Source organism: Andrographis paniculata, unplaced genomic scaffold, assembly GCF_009805555.1.
Source record: "Andrographis paniculata isolate CXL003 unplaced genomic scaffold, ASM980555v1 Contig80END, whole genome shotgun sequence".
NCBI lineage: Eukaryota > Viridiplantae > Streptophyta > Magnoliopsida > Lamiales > Acanthaceae > Andrographis > Andrographis paniculata.
The window spans coordinates 4,283,670-4,310,472 of record NW_026137618.1 but is presented as its reverse complement, the minus strand read 5'-3'; the positions used below and the strand labels follow the sequence as shown (position 1 = coordinate 4,310,472).

At 34.9% G+C, this 26,803-nt stretch overlaps 3 protein-coding genes across 5 annotated transcripts; 1 reads left to right on the top strand and 2 right to left on the bottom strand.

Moving 5' to 3' along the window:
• The first annotated feature begins 2,309 nt into the window (after positions 1 to 2,309).
• On the top strand, positions 2,310 to 10,505 carry LOC127241043 (uncharacterized). 2 transcript variants are annotated; one of them, XM_051259922.1, is made up of 5 exons: positions 2,310 to 2,586; positions 2,724 to 2,768; positions 3,451 to 5,199; positions 5,295 to 5,487; positions 9,836 to 10,505. In XM_051259922.1, the coding sequence occupies exons 3-5, from the start codon at positions 3,590 to 3,592 to the stop codon at positions 10,031 to 10,033; spliced, it is 2,001 nt and encodes a 666-aa protein (XP_051115879.1). In that variant the 5' UTR covers positions 2,310 to 2,586; positions 2,724 to 2,768; positions 3,451 to 3,589; the 3' UTR covers positions 10,034 to 10,505. The 2 variants fall into 2 exon arrangements, with proteins under 2 accessions (XP_051115879.1, XP_051115880.1); XM_051259923.1 differs by lacking the exon at positions 2,724 to 2,768.
• A 1,296-nt stretch (positions 10,506 to 11,801) lies between these two features.
• On the bottom strand, positions 11,802 to 20,175 carry LOC127240936 (uncharacterized). Of its 2 annotated transcripts, XM_051259804.1 has the most exons (10): positions 19,840 to 20,175; positions 18,671 to 18,844; positions 17,654 to 17,760; positions 17,376 to 17,500; positions 16,627 to 16,907; positions 16,237 to 16,305; positions 16,081 to 16,137; positions 14,637 to 14,689; positions 14,444 to 14,519; positions 11,802 to 13,078 (listed from the first exon to the last, which is right to left on the bottom strand). In XM_051259804.1, exons 1-10 carry the CDS (start codon positions 19,878 to 19,880, stop codon positions 12,133 to 12,135), a joined length of 1,929 nt encoding a protein of 642 aa, XP_051115761.1. In that variant the 5' UTR covers positions 19,881 to 20,175; the 3' UTR covers positions 11,802 to 12,132. The 2 variants fall into 2 exon arrangements, with proteins under 2 accessions (XP_051115761.1, XP_051115760.1); XM_051259803.1 differs by having other exon boundaries at positions 17,376 to 17,760.
• Positions 20,176 to 22,511: 2,336 nt separating this feature from the next.
• On the bottom strand, positions 22,512 to 26,353 carry LOC127241121 (pre-mRNA-splicing factor SPF27 homolog). Its single transcript, XM_051260026.1, has 6 exons — positions 25,996 to 26,353; positions 25,225 to 25,400; positions 24,657 to 24,740; positions 23,207 to 23,276; positions 22,973 to 23,106; positions 22,512 to 22,888 (listed from the first exon to the last, which is right to left on the bottom strand). Exons 1-6 carry the CDS (start codon positions 26,215 to 26,217, stop codon positions 22,828 to 22,830), a joined length of 747 nt encoding a protein of 248 aa, XP_051115983.1. The 5' UTR covers positions 26,218 to 26,353; the 3' UTR covers positions 22,512 to 22,827.
• Between the last annotated feature and the right edge of the window lie 450 nt (positions 26,354 to 26,803).

Sequence of the window (26,803 nt, the reverse complement as noted above, 5' to 3'; positions counted from 1 at the left end):
AGGCCCTCTTACCCTGCGTTGTTGGGGCGTTATTGTATTTATGTGTGTGAATGAATACCGTTCACTCTTCATTAGAAGTTGATCTTCTAGAACGGGGATAAAGAACAAAAAGTGGAGGTTGAGAAAGATCCGCTCTCCACAGAAATCACGGCCATAAACGCCATATTTTCCAACCCAGAGATGATGCCTCTCTTAAACGCCATATTTTACAACCCAGATGATGCCTCTCTTAAAAGTGGTGGCAAAAAATACCTCAGGGAGAAAACTACAAGTGTGTCTTCGTGGATTGACAATTCAGATTCTAGAAGGTCAAACCACACCCTAGCCTCAATGAAGAATATGATGAGTCTGAAAAAGAAGGACTCCCTTCTAAGGGGTAGGACAAGACCCTTCGGGACCGTTAGGCGGGCACGAGTCCCAAGATCGTCATGAGGGAGGAACCTACTACATGACTCCACATGATTTCTTGAAAGCGAGGATAATGGCCAAGGTGACTCTGACATCCCCATTGATGAAGATCTCCCATCACCCATCAAACAAAAAACACCTACGTTCCAGGCTTAAGATCTTCTGGAGGACAACCTGGAGGCTGAAGAGAAGCCTAGAGTCATGAAGATCAGTATCTTATTAGCTCTTGAAAACCGACCACCATACGGAGCAGGACCGATGACGATAGCAGAAGAGCCTGCCCTTGCTCACCAGGAAGACGGTGTTCACCTTCCTAGCCCAATACTCTCTGCCCAACCACCGATAGGTCTCTAAGACCGTTAAGGAAGCATTGGAAAATCCTCCGGTCCTTGTACCTTTTTGAACCGAAAATAAAGATCAAAATGAATAATGAAAAGAAATGAATGCATTAAGGTGAGGGTGACAATGAAGGATCTGAAACGGAATCCTTGTCATTTGAGGGAGCTTGAATCGAGATTAACGGAAGGTCGGACGCAAGACCATCAATGAGTTCCTCCCCTAATCTAAGTCTTTCAAATCTCCTCGAGTTTGGCATCGGAGCCAGCCGTTGGAAATACAAAAGATTCTTCTCCCCAACAATCAGACGAACGGAGGACTCTGTGGAGAACGCCAGAAGATCCATAATCGAAAAAAGAAAATCCATCGAAGATGAAAGAAAAATAACCGATCCGAATCCACGCGAAGAATAATCCAAAAGAACATGGGTTCCTCGCATAGACGCACATCCAACCCTTTTAAAAAGAGTATTTTGCGGACCCAAGTCCAAAAAGATATGAAAATAGGACTAGGGCTTACCACGAAAATGACCTAGTATCGACCATACACCCAAAAGATCAAAGCCTCATACCGCCTTAGTTCTCATGACAAGCGAACCTTTAAGACCACTTAGTCTTTATGGTTACTTGGCCCTCATGACAGTCCGACCCTTAAACACTTTTTGGCCCTCATGATTATTCAATTCAGCCCTCATGACAATTCAGCTCTCTGACTGCCCCGGTCCTCAATGCTACTCAGCCTTCGGCTAGACCTCTCTCCTCAAAACCATCCAACCTCCGACCCTCGAAACAATTTTGTCCCTAGGGTTACTGCAGACCCCATGACCCCCTTACGAGGAAATATGCTCAATGCGTTTGGGTCCTCATGATCATCCAACCCTCTTGGTGGTTTGGCAGTCATATCACAAAGAACCCTACGTCGCAAAAGAGTCAATGATCGTTAGTCAACATGGAAAATATTGGAATACTTGTTGGGATCCTTAACCGATTTTCATCGTGATAATCATTTGATTTTAAGGACAATATGAAACCTCACAAAATTTGGTTCCAACAAAGACAAATGAAATATTTGATATACTTTGAAATATATCCTTAACCGAGCCATTAAAAATTTAAGTCTCAACCCAAACAAATTGGTAACGTTTGATTGGTTTTGATATGAAATTGAAGTAGTACCTAAACATTACTTTTAAGCACCACACAATATTTGGTTTTTTTTTTTATTTTTATATTTTACAATATTTTCAAAATAAAAAATAAGTAATTATATTTAATTTTTATTCTACACTTTATCATATTCAATTTTTATCATACACTTTTATCTCATCGTATTAGTAAATACATCTTTTCTTTTCTATCTACTTAATATTATGCGAGAAAATAATAATATATTTTTATTAATAACAATATAAAATGATATTTTTTGTTTGAAATTTATAACAAATACACGCTTAATTTGCATACACTTACAAACAATAGTATCCGCGCCACAGAATATGACACAATTGTCTAAAATGAATTGAAAGAAAGAAGAAATTATTAAAAACCAATAATACATTCGTTGCCATTTCCATGAATCGAATCAATCAATGGTAACTCCAAAAGTTCAACACCCACAGTGACAAATGCATACATGGCTGCCTGGATACGTCATATCCATCCTTCTCTTTCCCTCTGAAAAAAAGGGATTCCTTTGAATCTGGTTGTGCTATTCTACGGCAACAAGGGGTTTTCTATGATGAAGAAGAAGACAAGAAGATTACCGGGCGGGATAAAGACAAAATTATAATCCAAACCAACGCACGCAGGGAGGGAGGGCCCCGAATTTTTCGCTTTTTTTCAGGTCGGTCTTCTGATAATCAAAGCCTTTCAAGTTCCAATGCTCCCTTCGACTATACATACGTAAAACTAAAACCCCCCCTTTATTTGTCCAAATCCGATTTACTTGCCTTGGTTCTTTCTTTTCCAAATTCGGGGCAGATCCGACCTGTTCTTCGCAATTTCAGCTTCCTTCTGCAAATTTAGGTAATTTTGATCCCGAACCCTAACCGTCATTTGGATTTTGTTTAGGTATATGCATTGTTTGCTGTTTGGTTCGTCTCTTTGGATTTTAATTGGGCTGAATTTGAAGACAAATGCCTTTTTTTAATCTTTTCTTAATTTGAATCGTGGAAGATTTTGATGGGTTTACCCTATTTTGGGATGAAGTTTATTTCTTTTTACTTTGGTTTTTATGCTTGTTCGAGAATTTCTTTGCTTTATTAATTTGTTTTTGCCAATGGCTAAGTAATTCTTGTTTTGGAATTTTGGCTGCTTTGAATAAGACGTTTTTACTGTGCATTGGTTGCTAAGGTCAATCAACCGTTGGATTATTTTGAACATTGAGAAACAATGAAATATCTCTTGCTGATTGTCGTTGGATTGCAATTTTTTTTTTGGTTTCGAGTATACAAGGGAAGGGAAATATTGGGATGGGATAGGATAGGATGGGGTGCCATTTTTCATTGAAGGATGAAAACTAGTAGCTTTCGATTATGGTAGCCAAGGCTGAAATTTGTTCTAGACTATGACAAGGACGGTGAGGGGAACTTGTTGGGCTTGTGCCGAGGATTTTTTGTTATACATTGATGCTTGCATTTTGAATCATTCTTGTTTAGGATTTATGGATTGTGATTTTTGTTCTGTTCGTTCTTGTTAATCTTTTTAGACTGCTAACGGGAATCGGAAGGTACAAAATCTCCTTGCTGTATTATCTATGGGCAGCCAATGTTGCTTTCAATTTGCTGTCTGGATACTGAATGCCAAGATCGTTTGAATATTGATTGGGGATTTTTGGGTACCTGGAAATGAGCCGATCTCCATCATTCTCTTTAAAGTTGGAACATGTATCAGAAGTTGACGAAATATCCTTACAGCAATGGGTAGTAGCTTTTTGTACGATTCGGTTTGATCTTGAGCAAGGTCAGCTCATTGAGGAGTGTTATCCATCTGGCCTTATTACCCAAGACGAGGAGCTGGAAGTCTCCTTTAGTTCATTTCCGGATTCAGTTTCACAGCATCACAACCGCTCGAGCATCCATGATTCCATCTTTTTCTTCCGGATAAGGAGACACAATAGCCCTGCAATTTTGAGCTCAGCATCATCGGAGATTGTTGAAGTAGATAATAATCAAGCTTCATTCCAAAAGACGATAGGTACGGATACACAGAAGGGAAGACAACACAGCAACAATAACTCAAGATTTTTGTATGGCTTTGTATTTAACCGACAGAGACACGACGAGAGGCTGAAACGAGGAGGAGAACAAAAATCTGTGGTTATTCTTTCTCACAGTCCATATACCAGCGTGTTTAGACCTCTGTTGCAAATCATGGGTCCCTTATACTTCGACATTGGGAATAAGGCCATTAATTATATTGCTTCGTATGTATCAAAGTGGCCTCCACCTTTACCCGGTCAGCAAATGGAACTACCTATTGGGAATGCAACGCTTAGAGTGAACTTGCCGCCTTCTCATTGCTTGCCATCAGACAGTGGATTCTTCGAAGACTCGGCCTCATCACTGGCTCCACTACTTCCTTCAAACCAATCAGTTCCACAAGGGCTATTTCATGATTCCGATCTTTTTGGTGCATTTCGTGGACTCTTAATGCAGCTTTGGAGGCTCTGGGAACTTCTACTAGTGGGGGAACCCATCTTGATTATAGCCCCGACACCTCCCCAATGCTGTGAAGCTGTTGCTGGCCTAGTTAGTTTGGTTGCTCCGCTTCTATTTAGTGCTGACTTCCGGCCTTACTTCACTATTCATGATCCGGAATTTGCCATTTTGAACTCTGTTCAAGAGGGTTCTCCCTTTCCTCCAATGGTATTAGGTGTCACAAACCTCTTCTTCTTGAAGGCACTTCGTAATATGCCTCACATTGTTTCAGTTGGAACTCCTGCTTCGAATTCAAGTCGGTCTAATATTGGCTCTAAACCGTTTTCCAGGGGAAGTCCTGGTCAACATGAAGGACTTAATCATCAGCAGCTTTCGTTTAAGAGGTTCACTCCGGCAAACTTCTTGAATGCTGTGAAGATGAAGAGGGATGGTCCTTTGTGTCTTATGACCGAGCATAAAGAAGCTGTATGGAGCAATTATGCTGCTGTGACAAAGCCAGACACCTCCATCTTGAATCGACTTATTGATGCTGGAATGTCTCCGAGGGTTGAGGAGTCAATGTCAGTTGTCAACAATGATATACTACGCCGTCATTTTCTTGAGCTGACTACTAACTTCTTGGCACCCTTTGGTCCATACTTTAAAGCAAATACTCCTTCTGAGGCATCATCCCCATTTTCCGATCCCCCTCCTCTACCTCCATTCAACACTGAGGAATTTCTCGCTACATTGTCTGCCAGAGGTCCTGGAAAGTTTTTGCTGAAACGGACACGGTCAAATTGGTTGGATCTGTACAGGTACTGGTTGTGTTTTTACACAATACTGTTCTTGTTGGTTTTGCTTATATGCTATGTTAGATTTTGGGTTCGTCATGTTTGGTGTTTAATCTCAGGCGGTTCTTGAAAGGGCACAACTTCCAGCCATGGTTTCGTAGAAAGCGTGCTGTTGCTGAGCAAGAACAATATAAATTGTGGAGGCTGGCTAGACTTAAGGCTGATATAAATCAGTTGATTGGCAAAATGCCGGAATTGGAGATCGTAGATTCCTTCAATGCAATTGAGAGGCATCTTCAAGGAGAACTGCAGGTAGGTTCTTTCCCATCAAAATGAAATTTCCAGTCTCTTGATTCTATTGATGTTTTATCGACATACGTAATGAATGACTTATTTTGGGTATACAACACTTTGAACACTGATAAATTGCACATTAACTAAGCGTTCATCTCTTCATGGATGCTGAAGACTGTCCCATAACATCCTTAGCCCTCTTCCTTTGTTTGACACAATGTGGCTAATTTGTATTATTGTAGACGCACAAGTTTAGAAAGATAAATAAGTTTTACCTTAGACAGTGACATGTTCTTATGGCATTATATTCCTTTTAGCAGTTTAGATTAATTTGGGTAGTGCTATATTCAAAATTGTAAGTTCTTTTACTTCTTTCTTTTAGATGAGCAACTTATTCCTTTTGGGATGCTAAGCTTCTTTGATGGATGCGTAGGAGATTTTTCTTTTTCCCCTCGAAATGTTTATTCAATAATTGTCATAATAATGTCATCAACTCTCTCAACTCTCAAGAGCTGCAACACCTCCAGCTGAAGTATAGCATCCTCTTTGATTCTGTTTTATAACTATCAGCGGCTTGGCCTTAGAAAATCTTGCAAGCACATCCGTCATGATGGCTTCAGACCCTATAATCTCTCTTTTGCATGCAGTATAACAAGCCAAAGTTTTCTCATATCACATTTTGATGTTGTATAAATTTCTTCTCTAAACTACCGTGTAGGAATCTGTTTCTGACACCAAATTGTTGCAAGTTCTAATTATGATTTGTTGCTAGAGACAAAATATCTTCATTTCATTCATCTTTGTAATAGGTGCGCAGGTTTCTTGATACTAACCCCGCGTGCCTGAATGCAGCCATTGATTATCATCTTGAATCATTTTATATGGCCACTTATATTTCCTTTGTTTTCTTTCTTGCTAGTAACTTTAGCAATCCCTATGTCCTACTTTTCCTAATACCTCTAAGTCCATGATAATCACTCACTTTTTATCAAGGCAGTGAAAATGCTGAGAGGCTTCATAGGATGGTGAATTTTTTGTAACTACGGAATAGCGCTATGTTAAACATATTTTTGCAATGAGAGTAGGCTTCGTGGGAAGGCTTATGAGGAAGCCTTCCTAGCACAATGTCAAGCCATCCTGTGAAAAAATACCTTAGTGTTTTAGAAATTTCCTTTTTGATTTCTGATACTGAATTGGACAAGATATCCCACTCACTCATACGAAGAACTAGAATTGCATAATTGTGTTTTCAACCTCTTGTTTAAACTATCATTAAAAAAAAAAAAAAAATCCCTTAAAAGACATGACAGCGAACTCTTAAACTTTATTTAAAAATTACATCGAAAACTATGTTTTATTCAAAACATCACACCAAATCCCTATTAATATCAAATCAAAATTTTACTATTCCCAAAGCACCAAATATCTCCAAAGTACTACTTTCAAACAAACTTTTGGAAATACTATAGAACACTAAAAAGTTTGGAGTAACCCATTAACTAGGTGATTGATTAGCCATGAAAACCTTTTACCCCAGATTATCATGAGTGTATATCTTTTGAAATAAACGGGTCTTAGTGTTTTGAACAACGGCTGTATCTTTCTTTACTGCTATATTTCGTGGATATAGGCACAAGAAATGAGTCATGTGACATGAACTTTTTGTTCATTTTGTCTTAATACGGCAAGTGTTAGGCTTTGGCAAAACAATCCTTTGGCCTATCTATTTATATGTAAAGATATAGATATAGATAAATTATGTTCCCATTCATATTACTGTCATTGGAAAATGTTTGAAGGTATAGCTTGCACGTCAAACTTAGAATTAGGCAACAAGGTTGCAATAACACAAGTTTAATCATGAATGAGAAGGAAAACTTTTTGCTCCAAAAACCACTATCTATACACAAAAAGAAGTCAGTAGAAACATGCAGCATATGAATGGGGTAAAAAGAACCACTACATATAGGTAGAACCGTAGAAGTTGTAAAGTCAATAGAAGTCAATGAAGCTAAACACAAACCTTTTTGTCAATGAATCCAAAAACCACTTTACATAGATAGAAGTGATCTAATATTACCTGTATCCAGCTGTATAGGCTTGCGTTTATCTGTAAATTTACGACAAGTTCTCAATATTAGCATTCTACATAGAAGGAATATAACCTGGAAGAAAGATCTACAATGATCTAATTGGTTGTTGTGAAACAGGAGTTTTTCCTTATTAAGTGTACTAATTTCCATCTACTATAATAGAGGGCATTCTACATCTATTGCATTTCAGTTGTCTTTTCCAAATTCCCTTCCTTAAACATACGTCATCTACTAGATTAGAACATTAGATTTGTCTTGACTTTTGTATTGAAACAAACGAAGTTAGTTTCAGCATTGCCAGTTGTTACTTATAGGTGTCATAGGTCCTACATAAACATGGTGAACATTTGTGATTCTTGAATGTGTGATTGTGGCATCAATAGAAGCGATATATATATGAAATAGTAAAAGTAACACCCTCAACATCTAGAGAAAGAAAACTTGACTGAAATTGCTAAAGAGCTAGGTGAACAAGTATTTATATTTACTTTTGGTTATTGCTAGAGTTTTAAAAAATAATAAATTCTAGATTAAGTTTAATAAGAAAGTCATAATCTATCCTACCCTGTATACCAGATAATTATAGTAAATATATGCCAATTCGGAATGGACAAGCCTTACCTTATTGACTTCAATTAGTTTGTAGACCGATGATGTTTTTTTGTGGGAGAGTAAATAGAGAGTATTATTATTAAAGAAAAAGGTCTCTGTTAAGTACAAGTGAGCATGCTAAAAATGGGACACATATTTAAAAAAGATCAATCCTTCATCTGGGGAAAAAGACAAGTTAGTTAAATAGGCATGTGCTGGGTGGTTCCAACTTCCAAAGAATGCATGCAATTATCACTTGTTTCAGGAACCATCGAATACTCTATAATACCACAGTGTAATGGAAAGAAGACATTTGTATAATTTTTGTATAAACGTTCTATTAGCATTGTAAGACACTAATATAAGTATTTTTGTCTATTTTTCTTAATTTGTACTACGTTTTGATATAATAATCAATATTCAAATATCAATACGCAAAAAAAAAATGGAAACTTTCAAAGTGGACGGAGGGAGTAATATTTTATGTTAAATGTTGACTTTTTAAATGAAAATATATATGATATATATTGAAAATCGTGTCAGTAAAATTTTTGTTGGGTAAACAAACCTTGTATGTTTGTGGAATTGATACTCCAGAGTGAGAATTGATGCATAAAATGTCAACCGATTTATTAAATACTGAAATTCAATATCTCATTGCTTTATAAGCCAAACCTTTTGATCTCACAGTTGGAAAGAGTTATGATATTTAAGTTTGAACTGTTTATAATTACTTCCACAACGAACATTTTTACTGAAAAAACTTGCTGCCTACTGCTACTATGTTTTCATAAACTTTGATGACTCTGTAACATAGAACCTTCTTAAAACCTGAATTTTGCGCGCATGTATGTCTACACACTTTTTGATAAATTCTAGTTGTCAAATCCTTAGTGTGGTCTTCCTGGGTAGAATCTGATGACGCACGGTAATCCTAATCTAAAACCCGAGCTCATTTGATATCTAGAATGCCAATGCAATTTGAAAGTGTTTCCATAACACCGATACCACTTTTTCACGGACCACTGCACAAATAGCTTCGATACTGAATCAAAATGTGAAATCCGACCACTTTCCAAGCCTCCATTATCGAAAAGTTTCGGCTTTATAGTTATATCTCCCATAAGTGAGTGGCTCATATTCAAAATATTAGCCGTTTCTATGTATTTTCATGGTAAATATAATTTTTTTTTCTTTCATTTTCTCAATTCAGGACATCTTCTACCTCTCTTCCTATCGTTTTTCTTTGATGTAGATTCTGTCAGAACCAGTAAAATTTTCTGAATTAGCTATAAAGTTGGGTTAATTTCCTCACAGCATCGGCTTTTTATGCTCGTGACTGGACTAATTAATGGTTGTGTTATACTTCTTAACTATTAAAGATCCTCCATAGTAAACACGCCCTGAGGAAAGTAGGCAATCCTTCTATGGGTAACTCGCTTGACCATGGTAAGGAATTTGGATCAATTCATGTGATTAAATTTTCTGAATTTACATCGACAATGAACACTGTGGGTTAGGTAACTAACTGTCTGTGAATATATTTTACTTTGTTCCTTCATTTTAGACTCTAAGTTCAAAAAAATTTGTAGTTTTAAACTCTGTTAATCTCTGGATCGCTCAATTTCGATAATATTAATCCGTATCTTTATGCACAACTGACGGGAATTCTCCAACTGCAGTATGGAAAAGCAAATGAAGACACCGAAGTAGTCTGTGAGAAACTAAAGAAAGATCTGCAGATCGTGTTTAGTGTTCTCCCCAAGGATATGCAGCAACTTCTGACAATGAATCCTGAGCGCGCATCCCTTCTACAACAAAGCCACGGTTGTTCGGATATTCCCAAGCGGACTGTTTTACCGGGTAGTTCTGTGTCGTAGCAGTTCTCAAATTGTTAATGCCATTTCACCTGTAGTCTCTTTTTTCGCCGGAATTCTTGATGCTCCTTTGGGCGAGTCATGTCTGAATGTCTGAATAGCAGTCTCCAAGTGCTCGACACCCTACTGATATTGGAGATGGAGACAAGATATGCCAAGAAACATGGTTGGATCTTACGTCGTGGTCTTATCAGGTCGGAGAATGAGATGACACGAATTTGGAAAATTCACGACTTATAATGCTGTCTATTGTGAAAGAGAGTTAAGTGATTCCTCTTCTCTTCATCCAAACAACATTGGCAATTTGAGGTGTAATTTATTTCTCAGGTAAGCTTTATATTTGATTTTGCAAATGACAATACAAAGCCCATTTAATTGAGTTTCTTCGAGTAAGATACAAATAGATCGATCTGAGAATCTCCTCCCGTGTAACAATAGCAAGCGACATGCAAATTCATTGCTGCTTTTCGAAGTATATATATATATATATATATCTATAATTGAAGTCCTATTCACCAGTAAATCGTGTTTCTTGGTTTCTCTGGTTGATGTTTGTGTTTACTTGTTTCTACACAGTCTGCGATCGATCTCTGGCTAGTTTGTTTTTCTGTGTCGAATATGAAAAATAACATTTTGTTGCTTGGCTGTTGTTGCAGTGGATTGATTTTTTGGTTTAGCTAAGATTTTATAGTTTGGTTGTAAGTAAGGTAAATGCAATTAAGTTAGTTCCATGAGTTTAGAGTTGTAATCAGCCGAGCCGAGTCAAATTTTAAGTGTTCGTTAACGTTCGCGAACAAGGTTTGTGTTTGTTCGTTAAGCTTTCGAGCTCGGCTTGTTAAGAATTTTTGTTGTTTGGGCTAGTGTTCGTGTTCGGCTCGTTTAGGTTCAATTAAGTTCGTTCGAGCTCGTTTGTCTTATTTTTTAAATTTATATATAAACTATAAAGAAAATTTAAAATTATTTTATATATATATGTATATATAATATTTATAATAAATATATTATTTAAACGAACTTTCGCGAACAAAGTTTGGGCTCGTTCGTTAACCAAACGAGTCTATTTATATTGTTCGGCTCGATTCGTTAACGTTCGCGAACGAGCTTTAACCAAACCGAATTGAGCCGAATCGAGCCGAATTTACGAATGGTTCGATTTGTTTAAAAAACATTATAATTGACTTCTATAAGTATAGAGTACTCAATTGAATATTCTGAATTAATGTATAATTGTTTTTATGGAGTAATATTTTTGGATGAACAAAGGAAAATGATAAATAGAAGTATTTTTTCAGAAAGTGTATATTTCAAACAGTAAAAAATTGGATAAAAATTGAAAAGGAACACAAGATCTCCTGCTGTGAAGTTGAATTAATGTTATATTTAATTCCAAATGTGTTGATTCATATAAAATGAGTGATATTGAATTATTAAATTTTGGAGCAAATATATTATTGAATTATAGAATTGATTAGTTAAATATTGAACTATCAATAGGTAAAACACCAAATTAAATTATATCAAATCCTAAATCAACTTCCAAACCAAACTAAATACACCCGCCAACACTTCATTATTAGCTACACACGAAAAATTTCATTAACTTCGAATCTTGAAAAAATCTAAAATCAATGAAAAATTAAATATTTAAATAATTTCTTATTTATAATAAATAGCACCAAAACTTCTAAAAAATATTTATATAAATAAAACTTCATTTTTTTTAATTTACTTTTTTCCTAATAAAATTAACAAAATTCCAAATTTAAATCACTAAAATTAAATGACCAAGTATAAACTTACTAAAATTCAAGACGTCGTCGTATTCGGAGGTAGCAATGATACATCAATTTACCTATACTTATGTTCCATTTTCCTCACTTCACTTGCTTACCCCAAAACACACTCCGTCATCTTCATCGTCGTTGTCGTCGTCGTCGCTAACACGAACATACAAAGATTACCCTAACACTACTATTTACACGAAGCAACCGGAAAACTACACTCGCAAACAACACACACACGAATACGAACAATCGAAACAACAAAATAAATACATATATATATATATAAATAAATACATATATATATATATATACATCTCGTCATTTCGATGTTCTTACCTGCAAACTTTTCTTCTTCACCTTAAGCGACTTCGGCCGGGCAAGCTGCTTCGACGGAGGCTCCAAAAGTAAAACACGCGACATCACATACGACAAAAGTTCTTCCCGGTGCGAGAACGTGAAATCCAAGTGGGCGTACTCGAACTCATTAAACGAAACGTCGACGCCGCCTTCCTTCATCAGCTTGTAGTGCTTGCGTACCATCGACGGCTTTATCACCCGGTCCTTCCGTCCGGCGACGAGATCGACGGGAATGTCGATGAAGCTATAGTACTCCCCCAAGTCGAGAGGCTCCGGGGAGCCGTAGACCTCCATGTTGGCAGCCGCGCTGCCGTAATCGAACATCGTGAACTTCTTCGAGTGCTTCATCTGCGCGAGGTGAAGCGCGACGCGGTATGCAACTCCCGGCATGTCGTTCATGTTGTAGTGCGGTAGGCCCAAGACCCCAACCCAATTCGAGCTGTCCCCGCCGACGACGTAGCTCATCAGCGTCTGGACGAGCCCCCCGACCGCAGGCAAGTTGTGGAAGTCGCGCGCCAATTTATTCAGCAGCATTCGGAAAAACTTGGTGGGGATGTAGAAAGCCGGCAGGAACGGTTGCAGGACGGGGTTGAGAAAGAGGAAGAGGTACTCGGCTGCGGCGAACATGAAGTTCGAGTCGTCGTGAAATCCCGCGGGCGAGAGGAGGATCATCCGGGAGAGGCGATGGGGCTTTTCCTCGATCCGGGCTGTTACGACGTATATTAATATAGCTGCTCCTCCGAGGCTGTGACACACGGCGCAGATCTTGTAAGGTTGGTCGGAGTTCGTTACTTCCTCGGCGTCGGCCTGATTCGAATTCAGCTCGGAGATTTTGATTTCGTGTATCTTCTCGATCATCGCCGGTATATCTTGAGTCCCGTGTTCGTTGATGGAGTAATTCCAGTATCTGCATAAATTACAGCATAAGCAAGAACGCAAAATTAACATTTACATTTACGTCGCTCATTCAAATATTATGCAATTAAGAATTCAAGTTCTCCAAAATTAGAAATGAACAAAAGAATCAAATTGAAAGTACTTGAAATGCTTAACTACATAATTATACATCGAATAGAGAAATACGGAAAATGCACACAAGTGATCGACATTTAACTATTACCACGAAATTATATGCAAATTACCCCACGGAAATGCCTTCATTAGTTTTTGTCAAAACAAGGATCTGTGTACATACACAATTTTAAAAGTTCTCTTACTATTTATCAGAATTAGCTTTAAAAAATAAATAAATAAATAAAAAATATCAAATCAAATAGTTCGGCTCTGTTCACCCAACAACAAACTCAAACATACTTCCCAAATAATATTATAAAAAATTTATAATATATACACACACAAAGCAAAACAAATCGACAGTAAATACTATTTTTTATATTACCGATACGATTATCCATGCTAGCGCCAAAAACACGTATAGCTAAAAACATTAAACAAACACAACATCACATCAAATAATCAATTTTTTACTATTCCCAAAACTCTTCAAAACTTCAAAACATTCAACATTCAACCGACACTAGTTATTGTGCCCCTATTTTATTTTATTAGACAATACATTATTGTCATAAATAATTGGAACTCTACAAGAACATATAAATTTGAAGTACATGAAATTACGAAAATCACTGAATAATACACATGAGGGGAAAAAAAAAACCTTGTTGCTTGTGTTTTCAACGCCCGTTCCACATTATACAATCTATACTAAAATTAAATTTACCATCAGACAAGATATTTTCAACATATAAACTCGACATAAGACATCACACCCAACCGATATTTTGCATTCCAAAAACTTTAAATCCACAATAATCTGGAACGCCAAAAACATAAATTAAAGACACCCAAAGTTTCTGGCAAGATGCAGGAAAAGACGTATTCGTCTCTGTGTATATATGTTTCTTCCATAGCATGCACTAAGGCGCCATGGCTTATACAATAATTCGGCAAGAACAGAAAAATTCAACTAAATATCATGACACTACTGTGTTATGTTGTAGCTTTCTATATGGATTACCACTATTCATTAATTTTTTTCCCTAAAAAAATATTAAATTGAACATTTACTTTTTATTTTTTATATTATATGAAAAAAATAATTTTTGCATTCAAAATATTGTACATTTCCTATTTATATCACATTAAACAATTATTTAAATTTAAACATTTACTATTCTCAACACCAAACTCATCTCCCAAAACTACATCCAAACACAATATCTGAGGAAACACTATGAAATAAACCACTTACTGCCGTGAAGACATATTTTTGTTGATGTGTTCTCTCGAAACCAACCCACGAAAATTCCCAAGATATACATCATATCCTGGAAGGGAACAAAGAAGGAATTTCCAAAGATGGAACATATCAGTGAGTTCTACTTCTATTAAGTATGGCAAAGCATGTCAGCATATCGACAGCAATACAAGCATCTAAAACTAACCTTGATCAAAGGCGGCGAAAGCTGGAGAACCAATAACCCCATTGGACACCCAACTGAAAAATCAGTACACAAGTCTACATGAGTAAAATGTGAAATATAAAAAATTAAATACATAAAATAAAAATTGAGAAGAATCACAGCACAAAAACAGGAACCTCGATTACGGGTCAAATGCCATAAACTAGACACGACTCACTAAAACAGCCCAAATAAAAAAAGAAAAAAAAAAAAACTCAGATGATGACGATAAGTTATTAGAATTTAGAACCAAGTACAGACTACAAATAAAATCAAGAAATAAAAAATTAAGCATTTAGATTATACATTTCATAAAAGTAATCACCAACAAATTAACATCTCTCTAATATTATTACTATTGGATCCCCACCTCAAAGATATGGTAAGAGTAGCTATGTTCGTGCATCACCATAATGGAAGAAGGCGCGTATTAACTACTTGCTTGTTTTTTTTATTTTTTTGTGGTTTGATTATGCATATTTTATTATCAAAACATGCTTCAAAATTATCATGTGTTCCATGCCTTTGGTGTATTAATGGCGTCAAATTCTACAAAGCGAATTGCATAAAACCTTTTTCTTTTCCTATTTTTTTAAATTTTTTTTAGGTCTTCTGTTATATGATCAGTAAATGATTGCTAAATGCATTCCAACCCAAAATATACTATAATTCTCCAGCAGTACAATTAAAAGGCTTTTACTAAGTCGTAACGCTACCTATTTTCATTTCTCTGTTAATCTATTAAAGAAGAGGCAGCATCTCCAGCTATATAAATCTAATAATAGACAGATCAGTTAAGAGAAAAGAAGAATTAGGGATATACTGACAGCATAATTGAATATATATATATATATATAGGCTATATACTAATGAAGGCCTGTTTGTATCTGTACTCTTGGTTTTGTGAAATGACATACAAGCTAATGTCGATTCAAACCATAAGAATTGCCTGTGAGTTTGCAAACAATCAAATGATCTAACTCACATGATCTTGTAGAAATGACACTCACTTTCACACCTACACCAATACAAATATCAACATTACACCCGAGTGAAACTTAATTTCAAAAGAAAATCTGACCCACTCATGCTTCTAGCAAGATTTGAAAATCAAGTCTCTCTACTCCCTAGGTTAGAAACTTACAGAAAAGCTAATGCTGCCAAATTAAAATACAATCGATGAAATCAAGAAGTCATTATATAAGATTCAAAACTGGCATCTAGATATGGCAGGATGTCGCACAGCTTTCATAATAGAGAATCTCAAAATTACAAAACTAACAAATATCCACGACACCATATGAATATTACTGTTTGCAGACAAAATAAGTACAATTAAATAGAGAACATGCTAAAGGAGAAAAAAGTAGAAACATAAATTTTAAGCTAGCAAAAACACTAAATTATAAATGATTTTTACACTCACCCCATAGATGAATCTAATATTCCATGTTGGAGAAACACAACTTTCCTCGAATCTCTCCTGCAATGATTGCAAATATCAAGGTGTGGCATATTAAATATCCAAACTTCAATGTACAAGAATGAGGCAAGTCTTTCGCTGGGATTAATTAGCACACACCTAGGGATCCTTTCCAGAACGAGCACATAACCATCAGCTGTCACCACACGGATAGCTTCATACGGATACCTTTATCAGAATAGAAATATTAGAAGCCTGATTAAATGTAATACTGATATATAAGTGTAGCAACTTAAACTACGATCTTCAATATGGCAATTTAAGAGTATGAAAGAGAGAAGTGCTGCACATGCAAACTAAAGTTTTACCTTTTTTTATGTGGAAGAAGCAGAATAGGATCATATACTAAATTAATTAAGTACTTCTCACAGAAATTTAAAATATTTCACTTTCATCGGAAGTTCATAACATGATATAGCTTTGGAACTCTTAAAAATGGTATTTCCAAATCCGTAAAAGCAGTAGTCAGACTTAAAACAATTCTCATACCCAAGCTCTGTTATGACATCCTGACAAGTACGGGCATCAGTATTCAGGGAATAAACACTTGTCTTTCTTTCGGTAGGAGCTGGATGATCATCTGATAAAACAGATGTGGGAACAGTAGCCTCATAACCCTCCGGAGAACTATCTACATGGTCATAGTTTCGAGAAGAAAACCACCGAAGTGCAGTTCTAGCAGTTTCTGCTGGAGCTAGAAGGCAATGCGCGGCCTTGTGAACTTTATCAAATGAGGATTCTATGAAGACTTCAATAGCTAAGTGAAGATCCTGAAACCATAAAGGAGGTTATTATTTCCCGTAAGTACATAATTTGTTTATACGAATGCAAACTCGTGATCATGTTTTCTTTCTACTTCTTGTGGCTTGCTTCATTTTCATTATTCTTCATTTATCTGTCAACATATTATGGCGACATATGTGGCATTTTTTGTTAGACCGTTCTATGTTGAAAAGGAAGGAGTTCTTACTTTATTTTCATTATTTGTCATATCATATGCATCGGTTCATTCTCTGCTATTGGTGGGGTGGGGTTGGATTAACGTAACAAGTCGAATGCAGTTGTATAGTATTAAATTCAAAGAGATTCATAACTGCACTTTTTATATGATTGTATGCTTATTTATTCACCAAATTTAGGGTGTAGGTTTTCCAGCAGAGATGCAGGATTAAAATTATGGCTCGACGAGAGCCCCATTATAGTTCAGATATATAAGAGCGCAAGAAAAAGAAGCAGACCTCAACAACACCGCGTCTACGATCAGTTGTTCGTTGTATAAAATGTTCCTTGAGGCTTTGCAGTCTTTTAGGAGTCCGAGCAGGAGAGGGACGAAAGTTTCCTGACTTAGCAGGACCTCTAGAAGCTGAAGTAAAGAAATAACGTGGAATGTTTATCAGAAGTATCACCGGATACAGAATCCATGAAAGAATACATCTGATCCAATATATCCAACTTCTATTGAACTTGGCATAATTGCTTTCCCTTGAAAATCGGGAGCTTTGAGATAGAGGAGAACCAGGATAATAGTCACTATCTTCTCCATCAGATGAATTCTCTATACTCGACGATGTATCTGAATCAACTGAGAGTTCATGAACAATTTTATTGAATGATGACACGCCACTGCAATCATCAAGAAAGAAGATTTTACATCAAACAAGAATCATGGAATTTATTCAGCAATGTTCTATGTAAATTAAGATACTACGTCAATTAACCAAAAAAAAAGCTAATCTAGAAAATTCATGATGCCTAACATCATCTTAATTTTGCTCAGAACTCCATCACTTCACAACAAAGGAGCCTCCAAACACTCAATAATGTACATACAATCAAAATATGAAACAGTAAAGGGTCAAACAAGGACATGGTCCGGAAATACTGGTACACACCATTTGGCTGGCGCAACAAATATTAAAAATAATTATCCAACAGAGCATCACACACCGAGAAAAGAATAGGTTGATGGCATTTCTGGATGAGTAAAAAAACACCAGACATTTATTTTTATTTTTTTTCGGTAGACAATAAGTATTAAAACAATCGATCCACCAAAAACAGCATTCACAGGATTGAAATCTTCTCATAAATAAATTTTAAAGTAAAAAGAAAAAAGAAAAGAATATTTATCATAACCCTTTATTTATGTTCAAATTATAACTATATACCCTATACTCAGAAACTAAGCATCAGTCTAATATGCAATCATTCTATATGACTTTATATGCAAGTATATCATCCAAGTCTAAATCTTTATACAAAATAAAATAGAGCATTCTAAACTAATCCGCTTTGACTTATTAAGTTATTATTAAATCAACAAAAAATAGGCAATATTGACATACTAAAAATACATCAAAAAATGTGGAAAATTTTCGATTTTTCAGAGTTACGCATAGTAGGCAATACCACACACACAAGCTTGCTCATATATGCATACATACATACGCATGTTTATGGATACTTTCATAATCAGGAAACAAAACTTGGTGTTCCAACCAAATCGAATATGGAAAGAAACATAGAAACTTACTTCTCCATCCAGCGTGGCAGTCGAGGTCCACGAAAGGTAGGCCTAAGCTCCCAACCATGAATGCCTTCAAGAACACTGGCTTTACCAGGCAAGACAGCCAATAACATTGCCGACACTCCATTTATTAGCCTTACAACATTGTTCAATGATTCATATGTGAATGTCTTCACCGTCCTGACAAAGTTATGTCAGAGGAAAACAGATAACATAAGCCCAAAAATTCATCTCCCAAAGAGAAAACTCATAATTACGAAAAGCACTTCACAAGCTTGACAACCAATTTAACAATGTGGTCAACCATTTCATTAATCAGCTAAACCTGGTTGGAAGGCGTCAAATTGAACTTCCATCATTTTGCATCTGACCCTACTGAAACACCTGTATATGAATGACCTCCATTCTGCCCCTAAATTAACTGCAATTTGTGTTCGGTTGAACAATTTTGAAAGATTTTTACTATTTACAGCATTTTTCACCCACCCAAAAATATCAAATCAACCCTTTATTTTTCATTTCTCATATTATACTAAAAATCTTTTTTACATTCAAAACATCTCTTTCTTTCTCTATTTATTTCACATCATACTAATCCACTTCAATTTTTTTACTATTTTTACTTCTAGGAAATTTATAAGTTCATGAACTTCAAAAACTATAAATGGCAACAACAATATAATGGAAATCCAATCTACAGTACATAATGATCATGCCAATGCTATCTATCTTCCAGCAAAAATTCTACTTTTGCCTTTCGAAAAACAGATAAAAAATATAATTACAGCATCCCAAACAAACCTAATGACAAACTCCATAAGCTCAAGTCTTGTACAAGGTTAAACAACACAACTAACCTCGATCATAATCCAAACCCCAAACTAACCCAAAAATAATGATCGAACTAATCACAGTTCAACATATTCTCAAATTCAAACAACCATCCATAGAAGAAATCAAGCTAATTAATCATCATACGGTTGCACACAACAACAAAATTACCAAAAACAAAAAAAATTCAAAATCTGACAAACCCAAAAACAAAAAAAGTAGCTCAGATCAATAACCGTCCCCCAAAACCCCCCAAAAGAAATCAATCAGAAAAAGGGTAAACAAATACGCAACGGAAATTAAATTCTATTAGCAGGTATAACAAAAGGGAATTACGAACTCACTCCTTGGTCACGGCCAGAGCATTATCAACAACCCTTTGCATCGCATCCGGGATTCAGCTCCTTCCCCCACCCTTTTTATTTATTTTTTTCAATTTTTTTTTCTTATTTTTTTTGGGTTTTTTTTATCTGTTTTTGGGTCGGCGTTTTGACCCCCAAAAAGCAACAGAGAAATCGAAATTGGGAAGAACTGAGAATCGCAATGAGGTTAGATATATATAGAGAGAGAAGAATTGTATCCGCGAGATGTCGAGAAAAACATGGAAGGACAATAGCATAGCAGAGGGGGAATTCCGAAACCCGGAAAGTAAAAAAGGGGGTTGGGGATGGGATGGTTGTTCTTGCGGCTCCGATTCTTGACGTGCGGGCGAGGCGAACGTTCTGGAGCCTGGTCCGGGACCCACATGGGTCGGCGGTGGCAGGTGTCGGTATATGGCTTTGCCTGCGATGACGTGGCCAGTGATGGCACCGCCACCTATCAATAGTTTCTTGCTATGTTTTTTTTAAGACGGATCTAATAATAGTTGTTATGTAAATAAAATACATCTTTATATTAATTAATTGTGAATCAGTTCTTTTTATTTTATTTTACTTTTTTCTTAAATTTTTAAAAAGGCAAATCACATTAGCCAGCCGAACTATCGTCAAGACAATTTTGAATCATCATTTCTTAGTTAGAGCATATGTTAGTCATCGTAAAGAATTATTACTTTAAAAGAATAGATAAATAAAGAAAAATAATTAAATATTATTCAAAAAAATTAAATTTTAAGATTAATAAATTATTATACTTTATCAAGTTTTTTTTTATTGAACACATACGGATTTGTTTTTGAACTTCTTCCAAAAGACATATCAGTGGAGTTTATTTGGAACAAGCGTGAAATTTTCTTCACAATTTTCAAGGTGGGACTGGACCCCAACATCTATCTTTTCATATATTTATTTTATAAATTTTATATTATATTACGATTATTTTAATGTGATTTTTAATTAATATATATTAATTTATTTTGAATAGTTTTAATTTTTAAAATAGCAGCGGTGTATTTCTTTTGAAGAAGTTTGAGAAATTTTGTTTTGAATTTGGGTTGAGTTTGAAATTTTTTTATAAGTTTAGATTTCGGTGTTTCTTTAAATTTATAGGAACGTGGATGTTGTTTTCTTAAATCGTGGATGATGTAATATATCCCATGACTTGAATAGATATGAGTAAGGGATGGTGTGATATTCCCAAGGTCGAAAGATATATTAAATAGATTGAATAGACTACTCGTATCAATAATATGCATATTTTTTTTGGAAACACTACCGAACGAACTCTAGAATTAAACGTATTTTCCATAAAGTAATTTTTAGGAGATATGACTCCCTGGGACAAAAGCGAACTAAAAGAACTTGTGTTTGGATTATGAAAATTATATGCATTGACCAAACTTTTGTGAAGTTCGCACAGAGACAAAAATTTCAATATCAGTTGTATTCATAATAGTCCAATTTTACCTTGTAAACCTAGGGCATTGTGAAAATTTTATTAAGTGGATCATCTATTTGTTCATTTATTAAGTGTAAGTAAGTACTTCTTCTTTCCAATAAAATCATTTATTCATATTGAAATTTTATCAGGTGTATGTTAGTACTCTCTTTGTCCAATTTGTATTATCCTAAAAAATATTTGTACAATTTTTTACGGTTTAGCGATTGACGAATGCTTGAAATGAAACGTGGATGTTGCATTCTTAAATCGTGGATGATGTAATACCCCATTAGTTGAATAGATATGAGTAAGGGATGATGTGATATCCCCAAAGTCGATAGAGATATTAAATAGATTGAATAAACTACTCATATCAATAATATACACATTTTTTTCGAAAGCACTATTGAAAGAACTCTAAAATTAAACGTGTTTTTCATAGAATAATTTTTAGGAGATATGACTCTCTGGAAAGTCAACTAAGGTGCGCGTATGTGAAGACAAAAGCGAACTAAAAGAACTTGTGTTTGGATTATGTAAATTATATGCATTGACCAAACTATTGTAAAGTTCGCCCAGAGATAAAAATTTCAATATCAGTTGTATTCATAATAGTCCAATTTTACCTTTTTTAGGTAATTTTTTTTGTTACAAATTGACAAATTCTCTCTTTATGATAAATTATAGATTAAAAGTGATAAATGAATAAAGATTATAAAATAACATTTGTGTTTAAAGAGAAAAATAGAATATTAATTTATGGACGAGAAGAGTATATATTAACAATGTATTAGTAATTCACGTAAATGGTTACCATATGGCCACATTGTTACACTCCGGCCACTATAGTAGCAAATTTAGCAACCTCACCATTTTTATCTTGTTATTTATTTTGATCATTTACAATAAATATAATTAATAAATAATTAAAAAATATATTAATAAAAATAATTATCGTATAATATAAATAACTATACAGGTGCGACGGAGGAGTCTCACAACTTGTTTTCAAATTGTTGATATCTTTACAAAAGCTTTGGTAGACTAAAAACACAAGTTTCTTTGTAGAAAATTGTTATTAGTGGAAAATGTCAAATATTCATTGTTATTAGTTATACATAATTACACAATTACACGATAAATAATTATCGATTTTTTTCCAATATTTTCCTGTAAATGACAAAAAAACAAACCTTGAGACAACATAATTTCGAGTAAACCAACGTTGCTTGTAAAGTTCGAATGCATCAGATCAGATCTCTATTACAACAGAATACCAGAATTCAAGTTCCTACAAAAAAATGTAGCTTTCCACATAATAAAGGGCTCGACTTCACAAACACCTCGGCACTCATAGGCGCATATCAATTGCGTCTGTACGACTAATTAGTGATTCATTTATAGTTACAAACACTTCAATTACGCGCAATGGCACCTTTGGTTGATTCAAAACTATCGATATTAATAGAACACAATAATCTGATAGGATACCTGAAATCGGCGTGCATTCTACCTCATCTCGCAGACTGTTGAATGGCCGGTCCATTCTCAAGGTTGGCTTCGAGATTCCAGCCCCTGAATACCGATAAAATAAACTAGTGAACAAAAAGAAACACGTCAAGGGGATTAGCCTTTAAATAAGAAAGAACATTGGTAAACCTCCCGGTAGCTTCATCCTTAAGTTCTTTAATTTGAGCTTCGATTTCTGCACATGCTGTTTGGATTTCGATGTTCTTCAAACACAGCTCGCTCCATTGTGAAGATAAAGCATTAAGCTCATATGCAGTGTTTTGCTGATAAGTTATAAAACAAACAAACAAACCATTTTCAGAAAGGAATGAGTCTCCATAAAACAAAAGAAATTCTCGAATAAGGAAAGTGCGTAGGAATTACCTGGTGATATTTCCTCTCACGATTCACAGCTTCAATCTTTCCATTGAGTTCGAGAACTTGTGCTTGCAACCTTTGAAAGAAGTTAACATAAAACTAATGTCACAGACGAATGAAAAAGAAGCATGGAGAGCTTCAGGCAAACTAGCAATAGATTATTAGGTGTGTTTGTTTGGAGTTTGGATTTTGGGTTGAAATTCGAATAGAAAAAAAGTTGAATTAGAATAGTTCTATAATGTGATATAAATAAGTTTGATGCGATGTTTTGAATGTAAAATTAATTCTTAGTATAATATAAAAAATGAAAAATAAATGTTTGATTTGATATTTTTGGAGAAAATTTTTTGTATGAATAATAGAATTTGATCAAAATCCTTCAAACAAACACAACTAGAAACGTTGGTTTGTGTTTGTTTGGAGGTTTTTTCAGGATTTTCACTATTCACCAATTTTTTTTCAAACAAAAAATACTTGGACTGAGACTGCTGCGGCTGGGTAGAGAAGATTAGTTCTTCTTTTGAGTAATAAACTAGTTCTTATTTCTATCGAATTGTGTTCTTGTTTCTATAAATTACCTATGTAAGACTAAGACAGTAAATAAGAAAAAATTAAGAAAACAAATGGTCTCATAAACTAAGCATAGTATATTAAATGAAATAACAAAACATTCTACTTAGTACTTATATAAAAGATAAACTAAGGGTATGTTTATCCAACAAATTATTGTTGATACAATTCCTGATGAATATTAAATAAAAAAAAATACAATATACACCCACAGATTCACATAATATCAATAATATAAGTACTATTATATCACAAGAAGTCAACAACTCTAACGCAAAATATTATTTTTATATTTATTGATACAATTCTCCATACCTCACAACTAAAACGCCAATTGACTCATTCACTAACATCCTAACACAATCGGACTACTATAAACTTGATCTCATAAAAGATTAACATAGAAGAGAAAAGTATTGATTTCGACATCACTAATTTTATTTTCTAGCACAATAATTTGCCCATCCCTCACTCAACTCAAAACTAACTTTTTTCCTTCGTACCTGTTTCTCCAACCCCTTCACTGCTTCATCTATGTATACTATATCAAATTATCAATGTTTTTATTTTAAGCCGTTGATGAGGATATTGTCTTTTTATTTTTTTTTTTAATCTGTGACCATAAATATAAGAACTCTGTACAGCTATAATTCATGTCTGATGAGTAAATTTCAAAGGCATTCATGTTTTCGATGATGAAAGTTATGGTCCATTAATGGTGTTTCAACACATTCCATATAGAAATTTATTGAGATGCATTGATCAATGGAAACAAAATTTTAAAAAACTATTAAAGCCTGAACATACAAGTAAAAGTAGAGAATACATCGTCAAGATGATATTCAATAAATGGTTAGATCCATAAGAGATTTCTGTAGGAACACACCTTGACAGAAATGCCTCCAATTGTTGATTATACACCTTCCAAACATCAGGGCCATGCTTGAACATTAAATCTAGATTCTCAAGCCTACAAAAAAATAATAAAAATAATAAAATAGATACATTACAATAATAAAATAATAAAAATAATAAATCGAGATTGATTACATTAAAATCATAGAAACACATGCATTTACATCTAAAGTTTATGTCGTGGAAATACATGGCAGGGTCCCTCCTGTGGAAAATGGGAGGCGAATGCCCTGTTTAACCCTTACCAAATTAAGTGTAGCATATCATTAGGCTATGAACTTAATATAAACATAATTCAGACTGCATTATTCAGATTTTATAGCGACTATCTCTAATAAATTCCAACCTTTTTCCGGCCGAGTCCCTCTTTTGCTGATACCGAAATAAACTACCAACTATTAACTCTTTACTAGATATATAAAAGCCCTCAGCGATCATAAAAAATTATTCAAAACCCATTAAACATATACATGCAATCACCAACACAGTTCACAATATATCAAAGGTATTGATTGATATACATAATTACAAACCCGTACCTGATAACTTGATGTTGCAACAAGCGCTGGGCCTTTTGAAGTACCTGCCTCCATGCAGTCTCATCATTCCTTTTGTTCCCGGGGGGCAATTCAAGTCCATATCGGGATGTATCCATTTGAACTGGAGGCTTACCAGCTCTGACTCTCTCATATTCTCTAGCAAGCATTGGATGATCCTAAAACACAGGAACCATACTTTAACAGCCCAAACATTTCCTTACATCCCTCTATTTTCTCTCTCTCTAACACATAAACACCTAATTTGAAAATCAAGAAAGTTCACTTTGAATAGTTGCATTTGTAATAGATGTAAGAGTGTGATCGTTTCCATATTCGTTCCCAATTTTTGGCAGCATCATGCAATTTCTTTTCAGCAAAAAACATCACCCAAAACCTATTTTTCATTAAAAAAATTTCAAATTCAAAACACACCCTAAACTTCTGGCAAGAACAACCGTCTGCATCGAATGTTGAGCTGTTAACTTCAGTCTTCTAAATCAACAAGACCCTCAAATGTTCACTTCTCATCAAGGTGGATTAATTGAACAGAGATGAACCTGAAACCCTATCGTCCTCTCCAAATATTACTTCTTAAATGCAAAGTTTTGCAACGTAACTATATCTACTAATCAATCAAACAAATCAAAATTAACTTCACAAATAACCTAGCTAACAAAGAACTCAAAACCTCTCGAAAGCTAAATGTTACTAATCAATCTATTTAAATTCCAGCAAAATATCCATAGAACTCGAAGAGCGAGACTGACGAACCTGAAAATCGTTTTTCGGCGGAGGATTAAGGTCTTTGAGGAAGTCGGAGGGTTTCTTGGAACTACGGCGCATTTCCTCTTCCACCAAACGATCCACCTCCGCTTTAACTTTTGGGTCTCCATAGTCGTCGTCAATGTATGGCAGCGCATCAATTATTTCGGCCGACGGCGCAGCAGCCATCTGCGGCGGCGCCTCCAGCATCAGAATGTCCGTCTTGTCCATCTGCGGAGGTCGAGATGCAGGTGGGGGAGGGCGGCCGGCGGCGATTTGCGAGATATAGGTGGGGGGAGCGTGGCTGGCGACGATCGATGGATTTGGAATCGATAGGGTTAAGATTTTTAGTTTTGTTTAAAATAAAAAAATGATAATAGTTGTTTCAATATTCTTAAAATATATTGGTTCTTAATATAATTATTTTATCAATTTTAATTTGATTATAAATAATTATAATTAATTTTAATTTTACAATTTAAAAACTAACTAAAATTGCACATCAAAAGATTTGATTTTTATTGCCGTGACTGGTAACTTAGAAAAAAACAATTATACAAGTCTACTACGTTGTCATAGGATTGTGTATCATTATCTTTTGATCTAAATTTTTATTTTATTTTTTTAAAAAAATATATATATTGAATTTAGAATAGTTAAATATAGTCAAAATTTAAATTATACCAAATGTTAGATGTTCAATTCGACTGTCTTGTGTGTTAATCGGCTATGTCAAGAATTTCATTTAGTTTTTTAATGGTTGTTGTGTTTTTTAATGTGTCCAAACAACATTGAAACTATATCTTTCTGAAAAACC